The sequence below is a fragment of the Rhea pennata genome, chromosome 5 (assembly GCF_028389875.1).
Source record: "Rhea pennata isolate bPtePen1 chromosome 5, bPtePen1.pri, whole genome shotgun sequence".
NCBI classification, from domain to species: Eukaryota; Metazoa; Chordata; class Aves; order Rheiformes; family Rheidae; genus Rhea; species Rhea pennata.
This window is the reverse complement of record NC_084667.1, coordinates 43,776,212-43,799,783: the sequence shown is the minus strand read 5'-3', so window position 1 is coordinate 43,799,783 and position 23,572 is coordinate 43,776,212. Positions and strand designations below refer to the sequence as shown.

Here is a 23,572-nt window from a genome sequence, read left to right as displayed (position 1 = left end):
AGCTACCTCATTGCTACGGACTTGCCTAGTGATCTGGGCTCTTGGCTGGACCCCCGTCCCTGTCAGCGGGCCCACTCTGCCTGGGTGCTGGGGGGCTGCGTCTCATTGGTGAGGCCACTGCCTTGCCGTCAGCCCGACTGCCCTCGGGGTGGCAGCTGCTGCTGCTGCTCCCCAGCACTTTATCACCAAGAATTAGTGTTGCAAGCTCAGGGCGCAGGGGAGGCGAGAGGGAAACCGCAGCACCTTTGAGGACAAGCGCTTGTTCACACGCAGTGCAGTGTGTTTCCTGTGGGATTATTGCTGGGAGTCCTTTGACTGTGAAACCATCTGTCCAGGTGTCTCTATCCTGGCCCCTCAGGCAAAGAAAACTTTCTCGCAGAGGAAGGCTGACTCCTTCCACGTGCAATCACTGCATGTGGTGCTTGTCCTGGCCCAGGTCTCCTGCGCCACCCTGCTGCAAGACGCCAGGGGCTGGCCAGGAGGCCTCCAGCACAGCGAGCTGAGCTGCACCAGGAGGCTGAGCCCTGTGGCAGGCCAAGAGGAAGGAGGAAGGGTGGGCCGGATGTGGTGCCTCATTTCAAAGCTGAAGCGTGGCCTGGGCAGGGAACGGGGACTTTGAGCAGCCTTCGAGCCCCTTCTGTGCCACCCCACAATCCCCCCCCTCCCCAGCTCAGCTGATGCCAGAGCCCCGCAGGGTAAGTGCACAGCTATCCAGTGTCGAGGGCTCGTATGGCATGGCGTGGCCGAGGGGCACAGGGCTTGGGCCCCATGCTGCCCCAGGCTGTGCTCCTCCCTGGGGCTTGGGCTGCATGGGACAAGGAGTCAGGCAGGTGGGTCGCTGGGGGCTTGGAGAGGGTTGCAATTACAGGGCCAGCCTCTGCCCCATCAGGTTAGAAGCCCCCAGGCTGACCATTAAGGCCCCCCATTTTTTTCTGGTGCTTCCTTCCCTCCCGTGTTGGGCAGGAAGGTGCTGGGCAAGAAAACCTGCTAAACATGCTAACCTGGAACCTGCAAAACATGCTAACCTGGGGGTAAACCCTTGAGATGATAGAGGATACACACACCCCCTGCCTGTTTCTTCTAGCAGATGAAATCTTTGGGGGGTATAACCCAAATGGCAGAAGCAGTGCCACTTGCAAGCCCAGCACGCCATCCCCTCCTGGTACAACAGGGAAGATGCATGGTGCCCGTGTGCTTGCTGTGTTTCCCCTTCGGTTACTCCCTCTTTTCAATTCTTGCCCCAGCTGTTACTGTGCCTCCTTGAATCCCCCTGTGTGGGCACACCTGGTTGTGTGGAAGCAGTGCAAGGAGATTGTCTGCAAAATATAAAGCAATTTGTTGGCTAACAAGCAGCCAAGAAAGCTAGGACTTGATGAGCTCCTAGGCTAAGTATTAGTCTGCTCACCACTTTGCAAGGCATCTGCAGAGTCCTTGCTGGCCAGACAGTCACCAGTCCAGAGCGGGCTGTTGGATTGATCTCCATGGCTCGCAGGAATGACCCTCAGTGTTGTTCTGTGGCAATGGTGACACTGATTTACTACCCCCCCCCCCCCGCCCCATTAGGATTTTATGTCTTTTGGTGTTCTTCTTGAATCTTTGCGCTAGAGACCCTTGTCTCAACAACCCTCCCTGCACCTCTAACTTCACCTGCCTTGTAACTCCTGCTCTGAACAAAGTTTACACCCACACCCCTCACCTGGCAGCACTTGCCACTGTAAAGGCCATTAACTGACTTCAATTTTAAATTATACTTTTCTTTAAAAGGCAGCTGTGCAGAACAAGAGCTGTATTTCCTGGTGCTGTGGTGAGTCTTGCAGGGATCAGCAGGAGGAGAGTCTCATGCTGCCCAGCTGGCGGCCCTAGGGGAGTAGGGGCAGCAGTTGCCTGCTATGGGCAGTAGTTACTGCAGCAGGCTGAGGCACATGCTCACCTTGCGAGAGGCTTTTAGGGCTGAATGCTAGGTAGGAAATGGGGCTGAGGTTCAGGACTAGTGTAAGGATTGTCCCTAAGCAGGATTTCTTGCCTGCCAGCTTGGGAATAGACTGGTCCAGAAAGATGCCGTGCCCCGGCTTGCAAGCCCTGGCATGACAGCAGGGGACATACAGCTCAGCCGCTGCTTGCCCCATATGGAGTAGGCTCAGGCAAGGAGGAGAGCACTAGCCAGACTGTCAGTGCATGCTGTAGCACACTTCCAGCAGATAGGACCTCCGTGTCAGTTTGTTACAAAGCTCAGCCAAGCTTTGCTCAACCATAGGAGAGCCAGGAAATTTCCCTTTTGCTTGACAAATGAGTGCAGACGTGCATCCCTCCAGCCACGTGATTTGTGCTGAGGTCCTCCACTGAGTTATGGTAGCTCAGCAAAAAGACATGGTCTTAACAAGGCATCTTTCCCTGTGTAACCTTCCCTGGAAGAGAGAAAACATTTGTGGTCAGTCTTGCCCAAACTGTCACACTTAGCCAATGCCCGGCCTGTGGAGTTCCTATCTAAAAGGTGGCAAAATGCAACCTGCCAACAAGGCTTGATGTGGGGAGGTGCTGAAGAGCTTGATCTTTGTGCTCTGCCATCTGAACTGCATGCAAACAAGCACCAACACCTATGTTACTGTAACCTCACCAAGTACTGCTGTGCACAAGACTGTGAGCCCTAAATACCATACTTGTTGGCCTTTGTGTTGTGTTTGTGTGTTCCCAGGGATGTCCTGTAATGATAGTAGAGAAAATGCATTCTTCTTTGATATTTTCAGGTGACTTTTTTCATATCCTGTGATGGCAGGAGAAAACTATGCAATAGATGTCCTCTTAAAAGCACTGCAAGATCTTGCACCTGAGGATTTTCTACAGTTTAAGAACAAATTATCATACATTTCTTACAAAGAAAGATGGAATATCCCCAAGAATATGCTGGAAACAGGCAGCAATGTTTACACACTTGTCAACTGCATGAAAGAGCACTATGGAGAAGATGTTGCACTGGAGATAGCAATTGGTGTGTTTGAAGAGATGAACCAGAGAGACCTAGCTAATAAAATCCAAGATGAGAAAGTCAAAGGTAGGAAGGTAGACTAAATCTTAATTGTCTTGGTCTCTTTTCCCTTGAATGTTCCTGGAGATAGGTGGAAATCAATTTTAAAAAAAAAAAAAAAAAAAAAAAAAGTATATTCCAGCTCCCAGAGGAGCCTGGAAACATGCATATGTCCCACTGTGATTGTGTTAGCATGAAAGGCTAGTAGTGATGTATTCTCTTGCTCTTCTCATTTATGCACTGCCACGCTTCCTATTTTCTCTAGAGATTTCCCTTGCTGGATGGGAGGCCTGCAGCCCAACTGGCAGGGCAAGGACCATGGTGTTACGAGTGGAAGTGCTTCAGATGGAGGCTGTGGTCTGTCTGCCTGCCTGCCACTAAGCAATGGCCCCATATGGGAGAGCAAGGCACACGCTCTGCATCCATGATTGGAGGCACTGAGCACAGAGTGTACAAAGCAGACCTGGGAAGAAAGCTTTCTGTACATCTCTCAATGCTTAATATCCCTCTCAAGCTTCCCAGCTGCTATACTTCCATCTTTATAATTAGTTCACAGCTTTGATACCTCCCATGGTTGTCCCACCAGTTAAACCTGGAAGGCCTATATGGTCAACAGTTATGCTGCATGCACTTTGTATCTTGCTGTTGTCTCTGGGCAAGTCTAGCCGGTGTTGTACATGGCCCATATTGTAATGCTGAGGTCTGACAAGCCCCTTCCACTATTTCACATCCTGCCAGCTTCAGCTGCTGTGACCCGCCTCCTCTTTTAACTAGGGAAGGAAGCAGCTATGGTTTGGAGCCAAGATAGGATGTCTTCTGCAACAGTCCTGAGTGAATTGCAGGTCTGCCCCTCATCCCTGGTTTCTGTATATGGTGGGGAAAATCCCCACACTTGGGCACATGGGTTGTCTTCTGTGCTGCAGCTGGGAGAAAGGTCCCCACACAGGAGCTGAGCTTGCCCAGGGAGAGAGGGATTCCCACCAGCTGTGAAGCGACTATGGGCAGGCCCTTGCCACCCTTGTCCCTACCCTGGCAGAGGGTTCTGGGATGTTAGGTAGAGGGTCAATTTCGAGGTACACTGAGGTGCTGGAAACTCCCCTGCCCTTGGTTAGGTGCTACTGCCATGACTTACAGGAGTCCCAAGAGACCTGTAAGTCATTGCTGGGCTGAACCACTTTGCAGGTACAGCCAGCCAGAAGCAAAGGTCTCCCAAATCCACCTAGATACTGAACTAGCTACCCTTCCAGGCTTTGTGTTGCAGTGAAATGAAGGTGCAAGGCTAGGGCTATGCTGGATTCACTGGACATGAAAAGGGCACAGACCAGAAGTGTCATCCTCCCATGTCCCCACTGCAATCACTGGGAAGAAACAGGTCCTACCGAGGTGGGATGCAAGTCTAAGTTGGACTGAACCATCCTGGGCTCTGCCTCTCTGCCCTCCCAGCTGTGTACCTGCACCCAGACTTGCTGATACTTGCTGGAAGCAGGATCTGGCAGCTCAGCAGTAGCGTTGCCCACCTCAGGGCAATGCCACACAGTATAAAGAAGCCCTTTGTCTCATCATAGCCTTGAAGGTCTTGAATTAGCCAGAGCTTTCCAGATCCTTTTTTCCTCCATGCAGGGCATCCTCCATGTCCCTGGGGTGAAAGAAAAGGCCTGAGGGTTGGAGAGTGCCTAAATTGGGTGTTGATGGATCAGTGGGAGGTGGGGCCTAGGAGAGGTGTAGGACTTCTTAGCTGACCATAGGCTCCATGAATTTCTGTAGGCACCATCCTTCTCAATTGCCCTAGTCTTTAGCTCTGTGAGACAAAAGAAAGCTCTGAGCCCTTCAGGAAACTGCTGATGCTGAGCCTCCCCTTCTCCAGGGGACTGTGCCGCACTCCTATGATAATACTCGTTCGGTTCTTGGTTCAGTTCAGGTATGGGCCATTTACAGAGAAACAAAAACAGGATACAGTTAAGCAGTTATTGCAGCCATGAGACCAGGGTTCACAGACCTCTGCCTACCAGGAAGACACAAGGGACACCTTGGGGATGATGCTGGCAGAGTCTGAAAGAAGGTGGACTTGATCAGTAACATGGAGGACGGAGGTTCCTAAGGAGCGGCTCTGTCCTTAGTGACAGTCCCACTCTGCCCGTCAAAGGGCTAGAAAAGGATATTTCCTCAGGTTGGCTCCACACAAGCCCTTGTTCAGGTTTTAGGAGTTCTCCTTAACAATAGTGTGAAACAGATGTCATGTAGCACTAGAATGCTGTAAGAGCAGTTCTACTGATGAAGAGCTGCTAAGAAATCTAGCTTTATTTGGAACTGACTTTGCTTCTTGTTGGTTTAGAGTACAAACAGAAATACAGAGCGCACGTGATAAGAGAGTTCCTTCAGTATAAAGAAGTAAATGCTTGTCTTGGTGAGAATCTGACTGTAAGTAGCCGCTACATCAACCTGTCAATCGTTATAAAGCCTCATACTGAAAGGGAAGGAGAACAGGAAGCCATCCGTGTAAGCCAGAGACATGCGGACACTGACAACAAACAAGCTAACGCTGCTGTTACTGTGGCTCAGCTGTTTCAACCTACAGAAGAAGGACAAGTGCCACGGACAACTGTGCTGGTGGGAGCTGCAGGAATGGGAAAGACAATGACAATGAGGAAGATTATGGTAGAATGGGCAGAAGGAGTCCTTTATAGACAGTTTGACTATGTTTTCTACCTCAATTGTAAAGAAATCAACCCTACTAAAGAAGTGAGTGCAGCAGACTTGATTTCAAAATGCTGTCCCCATAGAAGTACACCAATTGGAAAGATTCTGGATAGCCAAAAAAAGGTCCTGTTCCTTATTGATGGGCTGGACTACCTGAGATTTTCTTTGCTTCAGCCAGTAGATGACCTGAGCTCTGACCCCAGGGAAAAGAAGCCATTAGAAACCATTCTGATTAGTTTATTTAAGAAAATTATTCTCCCTGAATCCTCCTTGCTTATCACTACAAGGCCAATAGCCCTTCAGAATCTGGGGCAGTGCTTAGAGGGCGAGTGTTATGCAGAAATATTGGGCTTCTCAGAAGCTGCAAGGAAGCAGTATTTCCACAGGTTTTTTGACACTGATAATAAAGCAGATACAGCCTTCAGGTTTGTCAAAGGAAACAAAATACTCTTCACCATGTGCCTTGTCCCCATCATGAGTTGGACTGTCTGCACTGTGCTGGAACAAGAACTTCACAAGAACAAAAATCTTATGGCAAGCTCTAAAACAACCACAAGAATGTATGTGTTTTACCTTTCCAGATTACTGAAGTGCAGAGCAGGTGATAGCAAACAGGACCTGCAGCAGTTCCTGCACAAACTTTGCTGCTTGGCTGCTGATGGGATGTGGATGCACAAGGTGCTGTTTGAGGAAAAGGAAATCAAGAAGCGTGGCTTAGATCAGCCAGACCTTCTCTCCCTCTTCCTCAATGAGAACATTTTAAAGAAAGGCACAGACCATGGGAATGTCTACAGCTTCATTCACCTGCACCTCCAGGAGTTCTTCGCAGCAATGTTTTATGTCCTAGAGGATGAGAAGGAGACAGTAGACAACTCAGGGACTCAGGTGAAGCACATAAAAATGTTACTTGAAAACTATAGCGAATCTAGAAGGGATTTAATGTTAACAGTAAGTTTCTTGTTTGGTCTGGTAAATGGAAAATCCATAGAATACATGGACCAAAGAATAGGGTGTAGACTTTCACCAAAATTTAAAGAAGCTATGCTAAGATCAATTCAGACAAGGCCTAGAGGAATTTCACCTCTAGGTGAAGGGACAACGAACGTTAAGGATTTGGCTGTTTTCCACTGTTTGTTTGAGATTTATGAAGAAGACTTTGTGAAGCGTGCCTTGAATTGTTTCACTGGGATAGACTTGCATGACATCAGGCTGACACAATATGATCAAATGGCTCTTTCATTCTGTATCAAGCAGTGGAATGGACTGGACTCGGTGGCCTTTAAAGGCTGTGCCTTCAAACAGCAAGGTTACAAGGAAGAGGTAGTCGCAGGCTGCGCACCAGGGTTATATTGGTAAGTGTGGCCCTCCCCTCTGTTTTAGTAGCTGAAAATGGAAATATTTACCATGCTAAAACTGTAATGAACTAGTGCTATGATGTGCATTCTCAACCATAAATGATATTTTAAAGGCATTTGCACTCCTAGCTCCCTTTCGTCCAAACCACTCTTTCCACTAGCAGTTACACTTGGATCCTCAGCAGAGGATTTTACTTAGGCTCCAGGAGAACTGTAGGAGAATGAGGGTTGTACAGGCTCCTTGGCCTGCTGCATCCAGGAGGATCAAAGGAGATATAGCATCTTCAGCTCAGCTTCCCAGGTGTTACAGTGCAGCCTCCCCTTGCTCAGGGCTAAAAGAGCCTGGTGCCCCGGGGCCGGGGCTGCCTCTTCTCCCCAAGCCCTTTGGTCCTGTCCATACTGCGCAGCAGGGCCAGGCATGACTAGTGCGGCTCCAGCAGCAGTGAGCCACACTCACAGGGAGACTCTGCTCTGCGCTCTGGTCTCACCCAAACCTAAAGTGTACTTAACTTTTAAGTATGCACTGAGGTTTGCTGTTATGTTGGAGAGTAAATTAACTCTAGCAGTAACGGTTCAATGAACACAGTCCCTCCTGTTATGTCTCCAAAGCTGGCAGCGTTAACTATAAAACTGTGGTTGTCCCTCCAGAGGAGACACTCTGGGAGCTGGTAGTGAGCCCTGCTTTGGGATGCTTATGCACTGAAGTCTCTATTGGGGGACCTGCACAAACTCGTACTTGCTGGGTGGCAGATAAAGGCCGTCCACGTCTCCTCCCGCCACTCTGGCAGGGGGGCTGCAGCAGCTTCCTCCTGCCAGGTGAACCAGAGAGAATACTGGCCCCATGCTTTGCAGGGAGCAACGGCCGGTGGAGGAGCAGCAGTCCCCTATCTTCTTCCTCTGCCAGGCGCTGAGGAACACAAGCAGCAAAGTGAAGACGCTCCGGTGAGACGGGTCCCTGGGGAGGGGTGGTGAAGCTGATCCCTCCATTCTGATTAGCCAAGCTAATCAGGCAGGTGGGGCAGGTGCGCGGACCCAGTCACGGGAGTGGGTGTAATGAGCTGGTTGTTTTCTGCTGCTCTCTTCGCAGGCTGCACTGGTGCGGCCTCGCAGAGGGCTGCTGTGAGGACCTCGCCAGGCTGCTGGCCACACAGCCCAGCCTGGACCAGCTGGAGCTGGGTGATAACCAGCTGGGCGACAGCTGTGTGCGGCTGCTCTGTGAAGGGCTGCGGCAGCCCACCTGCCGGCTGCGGGCCCTGCGGTGAGTGATATCAGGCTGTCCCTGGCCCCTCCTTGGGGACTTTTTCTCAGTGGCCCTTTGGCATCTCCTGCCGCTGAAGTTTCAGTTATTCAAAGGCCAGAAAGTTCAGGGTGGAGCAGAACACTTGGGATGGATGAGGAAAAGTCCTTCCAGGGCATGATGATCCCTTTGTCCCCTTTTCTAGGGATGCGCTGTCCCCTGCAGTTGTCAGCTTTTCCCCACACAGACGTGCCCAGGGCTAATAGCTTAAAGGCAGGAATTCCTGACAGTGGAGAATGTCACCCACAGAGGTGCAAGGTGGTCCTGTGGGTGGCATGGTGTAGAGCTTCTGCTCCTGTCTGTTGCTGGGTAGCCAGGAATGGGGCTGGCCAGTGGGACCTCAAGTTGGAAGAGACATGATGAGTCCTGAAGTTCTTCTCCATACATTTTTTCTGCAGGCTGTGGTACTTCCATCTCACCAGTGCCTGCTGTGAAGATCTTGCTGCTGTGCTCAGCACCAGCCAGCACCTGATGGAGTTGGATTTGTCCTATAATGATGAGCTGAGAGATGCTGGTGTACAACTGCTGTGTGAAGGGCTCCAGCATCCCACCTGCCAGCTGCAGATGCTGCGGTAAGGGCCACAGGGCTGGGCAGTGCCCATGAGACCAGCTGACCAGTGACCTATTACAGTGAAGATTGGGACCAAAAGAAAAAGAAAGAATTGAAATACTGAGGAATCTTATATTTTCCTCTGTGGATCCTCTAAAGAGAAAAATGCAACTCAGTCATCACATGTCCACAAGTTTGCATTTTCCACACTGACTGTGGATGGCAGTGCCCCATGTGGCCATGGCTTGTGCCATAGCAGGATCTTGGGGAAGATCTGTGCTTCTCAGCAGGGTGCTGGGAGCCAGCTTGGGAATGGGAGCAGCAGGATTCAGGATTCCTAGAGCAACAGCCTGGCCTGTTCTGCCTGCCTTCCTGCAGAGCAGGAAGGTAACACTGCAGAAGTTGAGAGGGCTGCAAAAGGGTGTCTAGATCCGATGGAACAAGCAGGGCCTTGCATGACTAAAATGGTCAGCTCTGCCAGCCCAGCCCAGTTGCACTCTGGGGAGAAAGAGGAGACTCTGTAAATCTGGGGTTCCTCCTGAAGCACTCTGTCCTCTCTGCTCCAGAACTGGATGTGCCAGATAAAAGGCAGGGAAGGCAGCACTTGTGGCTGCTCTGGACAGGTGGGTGACCCCAACCATACTATTTCTCTCCCTGCACAGCCATTTCTGCATTGCTCCCATCTTGATAATCTGCCACCAAAGTCCAGTTGCTGTTGTCTTTGCTTTGGTCACACAGATTGGGGAGCTGTCGTCTCACAGGCACGTGCTGTGGGGACTTGGCTGCTCTGCTCCTCATTAACCAGAGCCTGACCTGCCTGGATCTGAGTGATAATGAGCTTGGAGATGGTGGGGTGCAGCAACTCTGCCAGCTACTGAAGCACCCCGCCTGCCGGTTGCAGACAGTGGGGTAAGAGATATGGGGCTCCCCTGTTCATTCTCTACTCCAGCCTGCCATGGGACCCCAAGGAAAAGCACTATTATTATTGCACCTACCTGGACTTTTCCATCTGTGCTGGACCAGAATTGTCTCGGCCTGGAGCCAGCACTTGCACTTGCAACATTGGGCTTCATAGTCTGGGTGACTCTTACCAGGCACAGCCACATAGACCCACGAGCCACCCAGGCCCTGCCTGTCCAATGCCTTTTGCTTGGACAGCAAGGAGACCCTGGGCTTTCCTAGAAGACTCAAATACAGAATTGCACTCTCTAGACCTATGCACCCCAGAGCTAAAGAGTAACCAGAAACAAGAGCTCAAGGCCCCCGTGACCTCATGCCCCAGCAAGAGCCAGGACAGAGACTGGCTTGGGTCAGAGTACTTCAGGTGGGCCCTGTGAGACTCCTGCCATGTACTAGCCCTGCCTCCCGTTCCCTGACTTGGCACTTGAAAAGACTGAAGCAGATACGGTTCACGTGGCCAGACACTGAGACAGGATGACCAAAGTGTCCCTCTCTTGCCTGTGGTGCCCTGGGTGCACCAGGGCTGATTTCAGGCCAACATGGTAAATCCCACGAGCTGCGCAGCTCTGAGCCCCTTCTATTCCCTGTCACTCTTTCCCCAGGAGCCCCAGGGCAGTGAATGCCATGGGCAGGGAGTGGGGATGGCATCAGGGCTATGGCCACACAGGCACCCTGGTGCTGGATGCTGTGGGGCAGGGACAGTGCGTCATCATCTTTGTGTGTACCACGGCCTGCAGTCTCAGGCAGCAGTCAGTATCTAGGGTGGTTTTACCAATTCTTCTCTTTTTCTTTCTATTTAAAGATTGAACACATCTGGATTCAATGAAGAAACACAGCAGGAGCTGGCTGCACTCAAGAGAATAAAGCCCAACCTGAAGATAGGGTATTTTTTTGAGCAAGAAAGTCTGCATCCAAGGCCTATGGTCCAGCTGACCTCTCACCAGGGAGTCCTGTTGGGTAGAGGTGGAGGAAGGGTCAGGAAGATATTTCCCTCTTTTATGCATGGGCCTTTTTACAACAGGAACAATTACTAGCTTGCTAGTGGTAGAGATCTGATAAGTGTCCCTGAAGAAGGGGCACTGAAGAAGATGGAAGATGACCCTGGTCATGTATGATGGGACCTGGAACGTGGTCCTGTGTGAATCTGCTGGGGGGTTGAGGCAGAGCAACTCTGTGCAGGGGATGAGGCCATGGGTGAGGGGGCAGATGAGTCTGGCAACTTTCTCTGATCAGTCTGCTGAGGCAGTACAGAGTCCAGTGGGGAGAAAAGGGCTTTGGATCTAGCTCGCAAGGTTTATATACTTATGTATTTCATTCATTCACTGAGATTTTTGCATTTCTGATGGCTTCTGTCATTGTTTCTGATTCCACAGTTAGTACCAGGGACCTTTCTCTCTCCCTTTTGACCATGCACTTACCTGTGAGTATTTCTGTTAGTCTAGTAATGCCAAATAAAGGCCCTGGATTCTGCCCCAGAAATCCTGCAGTGCTGTGGTCCTTCTGTTCCTTCCTGCCATCACCCCAGGATGCTATACAGCACTCTCAATGCCTAGACCCTCCAGGGAGGTTTTCTGTGAGTCCAGCTCCTGTTCCATAATGGCCAAGGGAAGATCTGACTAAGCTGCAGAAAGATGAGACTCTCTGATTGTGGAGCCTTGCTTACTCGGGAAGAGGATGAAGGGCTGCTGGAGCTGGGTACACAGGGCAGCGTGAGTGGAGGACCTGGGCACAGCTCCCAGGAGAGGAGCCAGTGGGAGCCACTGATAGAGGGAGTGGGGGAGTGGGATATGGCTAATAGAGACAGAGGCATCTAGGGCCAGTGGACAGAGGGCAGCATGCAGCAACCACAATTAGTTTTTGGCTGGAACAGTTCTTTTCTCCCTTTCTTGCAGAGCCCAGACTGTAAATCAGCCATGCAATCTCCTCCATGCCAGGGCCATCGCTTCGGCATGGGAGCCCCGCTTGTGCGTGGAAACTCCCAAGGCAGCACTGAGGTGAGCCTGGCCTCGGGCTCCTGGGGCACTTGCAGGGGGTCCAGGCTCCTTGCAGGGGCCTGCAAGCAGATGGAGGTACTGCCCAGCTGCCTGCAGGTGTGTGCCCCACAGCGTGTGAGCCCCCGCAGCAGCTGTGCTTGCCTCCAGCAGCTGAACCAAGGCAGGAAGAAAGTGGTTTCCCCTTTGCGCTCCACCAGCCCCTGCAAGGAAGTGGCTGTGGCAGACCAAGTGACAGTGTGGGGCAGTGGGAGGTGCAGCCGCTGCACTCTTGCCCTAGCACCCATGTCTGCTGGACCCACTAAAAAGCCAGCATCTTGCCATGTGCTTCTGCTCAGCCAGCTGCATTTCAGACTAACATAATGATTTCTCAAGTCAGCCCTTTCCCGATCCTCATGCACTACTGGATGCTCCTCTTCCGCCTGAGCCCTTTCCCTAAGCACAGCAGCCTGGGAGACCTTGTCAAAGCTCTTCCTCACATCTTTCTTCTTTATGTGCCCTTTTCACTGGAGCTTGAGCTGGCTTAGATGGGCTGCCGTCCTGAGATGTCAGCTCATTTCCTGAGCCTCGAGGCAGACTGTTCTTGTGATCAGCAGAGACTGTCCTTTGTGCTCTGCTGGCTGCATTGCACTCGGGTAGATGCTGGGAAGGTTAAATGTGACAATGACAAAGAAGAAGCTTTACCAGTGACTCCACCCACACAAAGCAGTGTAGCCCAGGGGCTGTCCCCAGTCCTTCCTTGAGCAGTCCCCTTGACCAGAAAGGTCAAGGGCACTGCCGCTGGTCTCCCGTGACCCTCAGTTTTGTCCTACGTTGCTCTGGATTTGCTCCAGGCCTTTGGAATATCTCCAAAGATGAAGACTCCACAACCTTTATGGGCAACCTGTTCCAGTGCTCTGTCACTTTCACAGGAAAGAAGTTTTGCCTTCATCCCGGATGGAATTTTCTCTGTTTCAGTTTGTGCCTGTTGTTTTTATCCTGTTCCTGGGCACCACTGGAAAGAGTCTGCCCCACGCTCTTTACGCACTCCCTTCATATATTTATACTCATTGGTAAAGATTCTCCTCTCAGTCTTTTCCACACTGACCAGGCCCAGCTCTCTCAGCCTTTCCTCATATGACACATGCTCCCGTCCCTTCAGTATCTTTGTAGCCCTACGCTGGACTCACTCCAGTAGCTCCACGTCTCTCTTGTACTGGGGAGCCCAGAACTGCACGCAGCACTCCAGATGTGGCCTCCTCAGAGCTCAGGAGAGGGGCAGGATCACCTCCCTTGACCTGCTGCCCATGATACTGTTGGCCTTCTTGGCCAGAGGGACACTTTGCTGGCTCATGGTCAACTTGCTGTCCACCAGGCTTCCCAGGTATTTATCTGCATGGCTGCTTTCCAGTAGATCAGCCCCCAGCCTCTCCTGGGGCATGGGGTTATTCCTCCCTAGGTGAGCAATTCTGTACTTCCCTTTATTCAGCTCCATGAGTTTTCCCCTGCCCATCTCCCCAGATTGTTGAGCTCCCTCAGAATAGCTACACAACCCTAAGGGGTATCAGCCAGTAACTCTCAGTTTTGGATCATCAGCAGACTTGCTGTGGGTGCACTCTGTCCTTTCATCCATGTCACTGAGTAAAAAGATGAACAATAGTCAACCCAGTATGGACCCCTGGGAGACACTGCTAGCTACAGGCCTTCAGTTAGACTCTGTGTCACTCATCACAACCCTTTGAGCTCTTCCAGATAGCCAGTTTTCAAGCCACCTCATTGTCTGCTCATATAACTCACTCTTCCTCAGCTCGCCCATGAGGATGTTATAGGAGATAAAGTCCAAAACCTTACTCAAGTCAAGAAAGATAACTTCCACTGCTCCCCTCATCTACCAGCCAGGCATCCCATCATAGAAGGTCTCACGTTGGTTAGGCATGGCTTCCCCCCCCCATTTCGTCATCCATGCTGACTACTCTGGATCACCTTCTTAGCCTTCACAGGCTTGGCAATGGCTTTGCAGGAATCAAAGTGAGGCTGCCCAGCCTGTATTTCCCTGCACCCTCCTTCTTACCCTCTTTGAAAACTGGAGTCACATTGACTTTCTTCCAGGCCTCAGGCACCTCTCCTGATCTCCAGCACCTTCCAAAGAGGATTGAGAGTGGCTTAGCAATGAAATTGGCCAGCTCAGCATTCCTGAGCACATCCTATCAGTCACATGGACTTGTATATGTCCAGTTTGCTTCAGTGATCCCTAAGCACATCCTCCTCCGCCAAGAGAAAGTCTTCCTTTCTCCAGGTTTTCTCCCTGCTCTCCAGGGCCTGGGATTTGGGGAGGGCCTGTCTTCAAAGGAAAGACTGCAGCAAAGTGGGCATTCAGGATCTCTGCTTTTTCTGTATCCTTTGTCACCAGGGCCTCTGCCCTGGTCATCAGTGGCCCACAATTTCCTCACTTTTCCTTTGTTACTCTCTCTAGACCTGTGCACCCCAGAGCTAAAGAGTAACCAGAAACAAGAGCTCAAGGCCCCCGTGACCTCATGCCCCAGCAAGAGCCAGGACAGAGACTGGCTTGGGTCAGAGTACTTCAGGTGGGCCCTGTGAGACTCCTGCCATGTACTAGCCCTGCCTCCCGTTCCCTGACTTGGCACTTGAAAAGACTGAAGCAGATACGGTTCACGTGGCCAGACACTGAGACAGGATGACCAAAGTGTCCCTCTCTTGCCTGTGGTGCCCTGGGTGCACCAGGGCTGATTTCAGGCCAACATGGTAAATCCCACGAGCTGCGCAGCTCTGAGCCCCTTCTATTCCCTGTCACTCTTTCCCCAGGAGCCCCAGGGCAGTGAATGCCATGGGCAGGGAGTGGGGATGGCATCAGGGCTATGGCCACACAGGCACCCTGGTGCTGGATGCTGTGGGGCAGGGACAGTGCGTCATCATCTTTGTGTGTACCACGGCCTGCAGTCTCAGGCAGCAGTCAGTATCTAGGGTGGTTTTACCAATTCTTCTCCTTTTCTTGTTCTATTTAAAGATTGAACACATCTGGATTCAGTGAAGAAACACAGCAGGAGCTGGCTGCACTCAAGGGAATTAGGGGACTTTTGCTGCTGTCATACCCTAGGGCTTCCTTGGGGGTTTGCATCATCTATGCAGAAAGGAATAACTGAGATGGGGTTTTTCTCCCATCTGGAATTTTACCACCCATCTGGGCCAGTGTTCACCTGGATAGTTGTACGCACTGCAGCACCTCAAGGGGCCGGGCTGTACCATGGACTATAAATTAGCCAGGCAGTCCCCTCCGTGGCTGGAGCTGTAGCTTTGGCATAGGAGCCCTGCTTTTGCATGGAAACGCCCAGGGTAGCACTGAGGTGAGCATGGCCTTGGGCTCCTCAGAGCATTTGCAGGGTGGCTTTGGCCCCTCACAGGGGCCCACAGGCAGAAGGAGAAGCTGCCTCTACTGCCTGCAGCTGTGTGTCCCACAGCTTGTGAGCTTCCACAGCAGCTGCCCTCACCCCCTGACAGCACTGAGGAAGGAAGGAGGTGGTTTTCCCCTCCGCCCCGACACTTTCCAGCCCCCACAAGGAAGCTGCCATAGTAGCCCAGGTGCTGGTGTGGGGCAGCATGGGGTGCAGCTGCTGCACTCCTGCCACATCACACAGGCCTGCTGGGCCACCAGATAGCCAGCATCTTGCCACCTGCTTCTGCTTCTGCTCAGCTAGCTGCATTTCAAACTATGATAATGTTACAATTTGCGTGGCATTATATCTTTCCAAAATCTTTAAGGTTTTAGGATATTATCATGTATTTTACTACTGCAACTAATAATTGATTTTCCATCTCCATGACCACTCAGAGATGAGGGAGGGCAGCTCTGCAGGGACAGCAGTCAGCTCCCTTAGCACCCTTGGCTACAGCTCATTGGGTCCCAGGGTCTTTGGGAGCACTGAGATTTCTCAAGTCAGCCCTTTCTTGATCCTCATGCACTACTGGATGTTCCTCTCCTGCCTGAGCCCTTTCCCTAAGCACACCAGCCTGGGAGACCTTGTTGTCAAAGCTCATCCTTGTTTCCTCCTCCTGTACATGCCCCTTTTCACAGGAGCTCGGGCCAGCTTAGCCAGGCTGCCATCCTGAGATTGTCTCCTGAACCTTGGGACAGACTGTTCTTGTGTTTGGTGGAGGCTGTCCTTTACGCCTTGCTGGCTGCCAGAGCTCTCCTGTGCCCCTCAGCTTTGTTTCCAGAGCCCCTGGGTCACTCTGGATTTTTTTTCCAGGTCTCTGTGGTAGTGTCACAGAGAAGAGATACCGTTACAAAAAAGCCTGGTGTTATCATGGTCTGAAATGCAGCTGGCTGAGCAGAAATAGAAGCAGGTGGTGAGATACTGGCTGTTCAGTAGGCCCAGCAGATGCGTGTACTCTTGACACGGAGCGGCCCTCAGGCTGCCGCAGTTGCCTCTTCACGGGGGCTGATGTGCAACGGGGGAACCACCTCCTTCCTGCCTCCGTGCTGTGTGGGGCCAGCACAGCTGCTGTGGGGGCTTACGGGCTGTGGGGCACACACATGCAGGCAGCTGGGCCAGCACATCCATCTGCCCGCAGGCCACTGCAAGGGGCCAAGGCCCTCCTGCAATTGTCCCATGAAGCCTGGGGCTGGGCTGGGCTTGGTACTGCCCTTGAGGTCTCTAGCCCTGAGGCAGCCCCAGGGCTTGGCCTGTGCCGAGGGCTGAGGCACCTGATGCCAGGATCAGCCCTGCAGCAGCAAGGAAGCTGCAGCAGATGCTGCCCCCAGCAGAGGACGGTCCCTGTCTGAGCAGGGCTCTTGCCAGGTTCCCTGGCACGGTGTGCCAGACTCATAGCCATGCAGGCTCAGGCATGGGAAGGGCCCCCACACCCTGCACCCACTGCAGGCACCCAGGCAAGGAGCCCTGCTCAGCTCATCAGGCTCCCCACAGGGAAGGCCAGGTGGGAGCCCACCCATCAGTGGAGCGCACGTGATGCCAGAAGCAGAGCCGAGCCGCATATATGGGCATGCACGGGGATGGAGAAGGTTATTGGAGGTTGGGGCTCCGTCAGATGGGAGATAACCCTCCTGATAATGTCTCAAAAGGTGTCTGCCACGTTGATTGGCTCCTCTGGCAGCAGGGCCTGCGTCTCTGTCTATATATTGCCCTCCCTACAGCGGGGGCCTGTGGAGCCCAGGAGGTGAGCGAGTGCTAGGGGCTGCACCATGGGGCAGGAGGCCAATGGGATGGCTAACATCAGTCGGTTCCTTGACAAGGCTCTGGGGCTGCTTCTGTGCGTGCAGCTCTGCAGGGGTGAGTGCCTGTGGGCTCGCCAGGGCTGGAGCTGCCTGCCCTCATGCCAAGAGGGGGAGGCAGCCCTTGGGATAGAGAGGCCACAGTGGGGCTGGGGTGGCTGCCAAGGCTCTGTGCGTGACCTGCTGGGGCAAGCTTCCCAGGGACAGCAGCAGAGACACCCTGTCTGGGTAGCCCTCGGGGTCTTGCAGTTCCTGGACTGTGCTGGGTACAGGGTATTTGCTGGTGGGGCCAAATGCTGACCACATGTGGCAGAACACATGCTCTGCCACGTCCCCTTGCATCGGGCACAAGGCTTTCGGGGGCTGGATACGGCCCTGCCTTTCTTTGCAGCTTGCATCCTGTAGTGCCGCAGGGCTTTTCCACCATCACAGCCATATACTAGGGCCAAGGGCCAGGCCCAGAGTGGGGAGTGGAGGTCATCAGGGTAGGGGACAGCCGTGGGACACAGCCCCCAGGCCAGCCTGGCAGGGTAGGCTATGCCAGACATCCGTGGCACCGTGCTGGGGCTCCACATCCTCCTTTACGGTCCCATATGGGCACCCACAGGCACCGGGGAGTTGCGGCTGGTTGGTGGAGGCAGCCGTTGTGCGGGCCGGGTAGAGGTGAAGCACGAGGGCCAGTGGGGCACCGTGTGCAGCTATGACTTCGACTGGGATGCCCGAGGGGCCTCCGTGGTCTGCAGGCAGCTGGGATGTGGCACTGTGGCCAGAGCCTCCCCGTACATCCCGTTTGGGCCCGGGGCTGGCCAGATCTGGCTGCACCCCTTCTTCTGCCGTGGCACCGAGACTGAGCTCCAACACTGTCCCCACTTTGGATGGGGTCAGCACTACTGCGGCCATGACCGGGACGTGGGTGTGACATGTTCAGGTGAGGGATCGGGTGATCGCGCTGGGGTGCAGCCCCTTGGCTGCACATGGTTGGGAGCCGTCATGGCTGTGCCCAGGGCCTCCCTGGGCAGAGATGAAGTACAGGAGTGGGACCAGAGCACAGCATCCTCATGCCCTGTGCGTACCTTTGGTGCAGATGCTGTGGAGCTGAAGCTGGTGAATGGAGGTGGTCCCTGCGCAGGCAGAGTGGAGGTGAAGCTGCAGGGCCAGTGGGGGACAATCGCAGATGACACATGGGACATAGAAGATGCCGAGGTGGTGTGTCAGCAGCTGGGCTGTGGCTCGGCTAAAAGTGCCCACAGCTCAATCCGCTTTGGGAAAGGGTCTGGACCAATTCATCTGGCTCTGGTTGACTGTCATGGGAACGAGTCCGCCATCTGGAAATGTGATGTCAAGGGATGGGGGTCATATATTGGCCCCCATGACTGGGATGTTGGTGTGGTCTGCCAAGGTAAGAGCCATGGGGTCACCCCAGGCTGCCTCGCACCCGGGGCCGGTTGTGCCAGCACCAAGGCTTTCGGGGCAGCCCCTCCACAACACCCCAGCATGTTTCAGGGACCTCCAAGAGACCTCGGCTTCTCTCCCTGGCAGGGTTTGTGAGGCTGGTCAGTGGGGACAGCGCCTGCTCGGGCCGCGTGGAGGCCAGGCAGGGTCGAGACTGGGCCACCCTCTGCAAGGCCCACATGGACATCAATGCCGCCCACGTCATCTGCAAGGAGCTAGGCTGTGGAGCAGCTCTGGCTGTCACTGAGGCAGAGCACTTTGGGTCTGGAGCTGGGCCCATCTGGAATGGGGGCTTCGCGTGTGCAGGCAATGAATCTCTCCTGTCTGCCTGTGCCCGCAGGCTGCCCCACAGCCAGGGCTGCACCCACGCCAGCGACGCCGGCATCATCTGCTCCCGTAAGAGTGCGGGGCATGGGGTAGAAGCTGTAGAGGGGGAGACAGGCAGTGGGGACAGGGGTGCCCTGGGCAGGGATGGGGCAGAGAGGCTGCAGACTGGCCTGTGGCAGCCCCCAGGGGTGCAGGGAGGCAGAGGGGTATGGGGAAGCAGAGGGCTGCCATACCTGCATGCCTCCCCCCATCATAGGGGGACAGGGCATGGAGCTGTCACCTCCAGCTCCGCTTCTCCCTCCCAGCCTACACGGGCTTCAGGCTGGTGAACAGCAGCACGGCGTGTGCAGGACGGGTGGAGCTGGAGGCTCGGGGCACCTGGGGCTCCCTCTGTGATGCCAGCTGGGACACGGCTGATGCTCAAGTGCTCTGCCACCACCTCGGCTGTGGGTTTGCTGCCTCCGTGCCCCGCGGAGGGTATTTTGGGACAGGGAGTGGCCCACTGTGGCAGGACACGTTTCACTGCAGCGGGACTGAGTCCCACCTGGGAGAGTGCCCTGCCATGGTGCTGGGGATCCCCGTGTGCTCGTCAGGCCGTGCTGCTGCGGTCAATTGCTCAGGTACGTGTGGGGCAGGCCACGAGGGTCTCCTGGGGGAAGGGGACCTGGCACTCCTAAAAGGAGGAGTCTCCAGGAGCTGTGGGGCGCAGGGACCATCTGGAGAAGCAGGGCCACCTCAGGGCAGGAGGAGGGCTGAGCCCAGGCACAAGGCAGCAGAGACACAGGCGGGAGGAGGGGAGTGGAGCCATGGTGCCCCTCGCCATCCTGTGGGGCTCCCTGGCACCTCTGGTGCTGCCATCTGCTCCATCGCTGCTGAAGCCACCCCAGGGAGGGACATGGCAGGGACTCTTTGCTCTCCCCTGCCACCCCAGCCCTGCTGGGAGCACTCACATGGCTTGCAAGCTGCAGGTGCAGCCCCTGGGCTGGCAGGGATGGGGCAGCCAGGGCCCTGCGGGCAGGCACAGCACCCTGTGGTCCCCACAGCACCTCAGGACATCTCCCCTCTGTGCGGTCCCAGGTGATGCTGAACCCCTGCGGCTGGTGGATGGGAAGAGCCGATGCGATGGGCACCTGGAGGTGGCTCTGAGTGGGGCCTGGGGCCGAGTCCTTGCAGAGCAGTGGGACACCAGCAGTGCCAGTGTGGTGTGCCGGCAGCTCCAGTGTGGCGTGGCCCAGAAGGCCTATGCCGCCCCTGCACTGGGGCCAGGGTTGAGCCCCGTGGAGCTGAGCGGGCTCCAGTGTGAGGGAACAGAGACTCACCTGGCCCAGTGCAACATCACGCTGCCGAACGCCACACTGGCGGACCGTGCTGAGGACGCAGCGGTTGTGTGCTCAGGTGAGTGTGCCAGGAAGGGCCCTGGGGCACCACAGGGGCCCAAGTAGCTGCCCCAGTTTGGGCTGTCTCCTGCTGCAGGAAGCCAGCAGGTGCGGCTGGCGAGCGGCCCCGGGCGCTGCGCAGGGCGAGTGGAGGTCTACATCCAGGGGGCCTGGAGCCGTGTCTGCGAGGACACCTGGGACCTCTGGGACGCCACCGTCGTCTGCCGCCAGCTAGGATGCGGCAGGGCCCTGGCAGCGCCCGGCTCAGCCCGCTACGGCCAGGGCTCAGGGCCAGTGTGGCTGGGCGCCGGGGGCTGCTCCGGGGCTGAGGAAACGCTCTGGGACTGCCCAGCCCCAGCCCCAGAGCAGGATGGCTGCAAGCAGGGTGCCGGTGCGGCAGCCGTCTGCTCAGGTCAGCACCACACTCCACCGGGGCCGAGGGCAGTGGGGCTGCAAGATCGGCCGTGGGCCCAGTTCTCCCCACCGGTCTCCCTGCCCACCTCCTCAACACTCTAGGCAGTCCTGAGTCCTTCGCCCCACTGGCCTGGAGTGTCTGCTCCTTGGGGTGCTTCTCTTGGTGCCCCAGGGAGGTGCAGGGGAGGCCGGACAGCGAGGGTGTCTGCCTGGCCCCAGCTGAGCCGTGTCCCCTGTTCTGCCCCTTTGCAGAGCTCACAGCCCTGCGGCTGGCAGGTGACAGCGGCTGCACTGGGCGCTTGGAGGTCTTCTACAACGGGACATGGGGGAGCGTGTGCGCCAACGGCACCAACTCCACTACAGCTGCTGTGGTGTGCCGGCAGCTGGGCTGCGGGGCCGGGGGCCGGCTGGCATCTGCTCCTGCAGCCACGCAGGACTCAGGCCCCGCATGGCTGGCCTGGGTGCAGTGTGGGCTGGGGGCTGTCTCTCTCTGGCACTGCCCCTCGGCACCCTGGCACCTGCAGCCCTGCGACTCCCTCGGGGACACCCACATCACATGCAACAGGGAGCCTGGAAGCACTAGAGGGACTCCCACGCCACCCATGAGAACTGGCTACCCAGATGGCACAGCCTACACAGGTAGCTCTGCCCATGCAGGGCAGCACAGTGACCCCAAGAACCTGCAGCTCTGGCCAGTGCAGCCCAGTGGAGGGGGAACAGATCTGTCAAGGAGAGCCTTTGCCACCCCTCAACCACATGCACAGGTTGGCCCTTTCGGAAGCCAAGGGGTGCCCTCCTTGGCCCCTCTGTCCCGGCAGTCACTTACCTGCATCCCCCTGTGCATCTACTGGTCCCAGCACTGCAGGAAGGGACAAGGTCCCCAGCCTCACTCCAGCTTGACCGCATATCGTTGTCCTCGCAGGTACCCCCAGGAGCCTCTTGGAGGGTGCTGGGGCCATGCCAGTGCCTATCATCCTCTGCATCGTCCTGGGGACCCTTCTCTGCCTGGCCTTGGGTGCCCTTGCCATGCAGGCATGGCATGCCATGGCTCAGCACAGAGGTGAGTTGCACTGGAGGTCTCCAGAGCTGAAGCGACCAGGACAAGGGGTGAGGGCAGAGCCAAAGGGGGCCGGGGGCTGCTTATGGCTCCTGGGACTGCCCAGCCATGGGGCAGCCCGGCTGCCTAGGCTGGGGGCAGGCATGGTGGTCAGGCTAGGCTAGGAGGTCAGCACAGAGCAAGGGCAGGACCCAGAGAAGCATGGGAGCCAGACAGAGGCACCAGAGCCACTTGGAAGATGCAGCAAAGCAGTGGAGCTGGGCCACAGGGTTACCAGGGGAGAGCTGGTAACGTCGGCATCCTGTAAGCTGTGCCAGCAGCCTGGGGTTATGTCTGCCCTTCCTTTCCAGGCCCTGGCAGAGGTGCAGATGCAATCTCTGAGGCTGTCTATGAGGAGCTTGACTATACGCTGACGCCTGACTACCAGGAGGTGCCCAGTGGCTCAGGTGTGTGCACACCAGGCCTGGCAGGCTGTGACTCAACAGCCCCCCCCTGCCCGGCCCAGCCCAGCCCTGCCGTCTCTCCCCAATGAGGGAGATCTCTGCACCAAGGCCCCCATGCACCCACCACAGCACCCAGCCTGGGAGCCCGGCCATGTGCTGGCGCAGGGAGCCACAATGCGGAGGCGTCTCCTGGCCCTCTACGGTCTCTGCTCTGCAGCAGGCTGTCCTGCACTCAGTGCTGGCCAGGCCCTGGGGCCAGGTGGACTCCCCTAACACCTCATCCTCCAGGCTCCCCGTCAGAGGGCTCAGTGACAAAGCTGCCATATTACACCAGTGACAGCATCAAGGACAACAGCCCCGGGACAGCACCAGGTATGAGGCCAGGGTGCAGGGCTCTGTTTCCACGTACCCTGAGGTGCAGCCCTTGCACCACAGCCAGGGCCAGCACAGGCCTCATGTGGTGCCTGAGGCAGCACGGTTGCGTGGCCCTCAGATTTTCTGGGCTGGCGCTTGTGGCTGGGGATGAGCCTCAGGGCTGCCGTCTCCATCCAAGAACTGGCAGTGGGCCCCAAAGTCAGCATCCCCAACCCTGCAGCCAGTGCGGGCTGGCACAATGTGACCCATGCCTCAGCCTTGGCCTTCGTTTCACACGCCTGCCTGTCGCAGACACTCCTGCCCAGCCCAAACACAGCCCCCCAGAGGGGTACGATGATGTTGCGGCCCTGGACCCGGGAGAGGCTGCTGCTCCAGAGCCGAACGACGGATGTGCCTCTGAGGTGGCAGGACTGGGAGATAAGAGGTGCCACAGCCTGCGCGACAGCTCCACGGGGCTCAGCGAGGGCCAGCTCCCTGCTGGGGACAGCAGGCCCAGCCCCGTGGAGCTGCCGGGAGCTGCGAAGGACACTCTGGCCTCAGCGCCATGGGACATGAGCTACGATGACGTCGGCGTCAGCGACCCCAGGGTGTCGCCATGAGCACAGCAGGGCCACGCTGCGGGAGTCCCTGAGGCCACGTGCAGCGCTGCGGGGCTCTGCGCCTGCAGAGCCACAGCCCCGCCACGGAGGGGATGGCCCACCTGACCGCCCGCCCGCTCAGGCCTGTGACTAGGAGAACCACCTCCATCGTCCCTCCCACACGGGCCTCTGGGTGCTGCCCGAGTTCACGTGTGCTTCCAGTGTGCCTTTCTCTCTTTTCTATTAAAAAAAAAAAAAAAAAAACGGTTTTGGAGCCTCAGCGCCGGGGTCAGGGCTTCGGGCGCGCTGCCGTCCCCGAAGGCGGCCGGGGCAGACGCAGAGCACGTCCTGAGGGCGCTTCCCCCGCGCGGGGCCGCGGGCGGGCGGCGGCTCCGCCCCGGCAGCGCCGCCCCAGGGGGCCGCCGGCGGTGCGCGCCCGCCGCCGCCAGGG

At 55.8% G+C, this 23,572-nt stretch overlaps 2 protein-coding genes across 2 annotated transcripts; both read left to right on the top strand.

Moving 5' to 3' along the window:
- The first annotated feature begins 606 nt into the window (after positions 1-606).
- On the top strand, positions 607-11,360 carry LOC134140971 (NACHT, LRR and PYD domains-containing protein 3-like). The gene is made up of 8 exons (XM_062576763.1): positions 607-695; positions 2,745-3,049; positions 5,355-7,071; positions 7,927-8,016; positions 8,162-8,332; positions 8,770-8,943; positions 9,660-9,830; positions 10,684-11,360. Exons 2-8 carry the CDS (start codon positions 2,767-2,769, stop codon positions 10,913-10,915), a joined length of 2,838 nt encoding a protein of 945 aa, XP_062432747.1. The 5' UTR covers positions 607-695; positions 2,745-2,766; the 3' UTR covers positions 10,916-11,360.
- A 5,709-nt stretch (positions 11,361-17,069) lies between these two features.
- Positions 17,070-23,343, top strand: LOC134141429 (scavenger receptor cysteine-rich type 1 protein M130-like). The gene is made up of 12 exons (XM_062577664.1): positions 17,070-17,157; positions 17,707-18,027; positions 18,184-18,498; positions 18,639-18,947; positions 19,184-19,498; positions 19,956-20,273; positions 20,352-20,666; positions 20,921-21,307; positions 21,591-21,732; positions 22,086-22,171; positions 22,457-22,540; positions 22,835-23,343. The coding sequence occupies exons 1-12, from the start codon at positions 17,070-17,072 to the stop codon at positions 23,140-23,142; spliced, it is 2,988 nt and encodes a 995-aa protein (XP_062433648.1). The 3' UTR covers positions 23,143-23,343.
- The last annotated feature ends 229 nt before the right edge of the window (positions 23,344-23,572 follow it).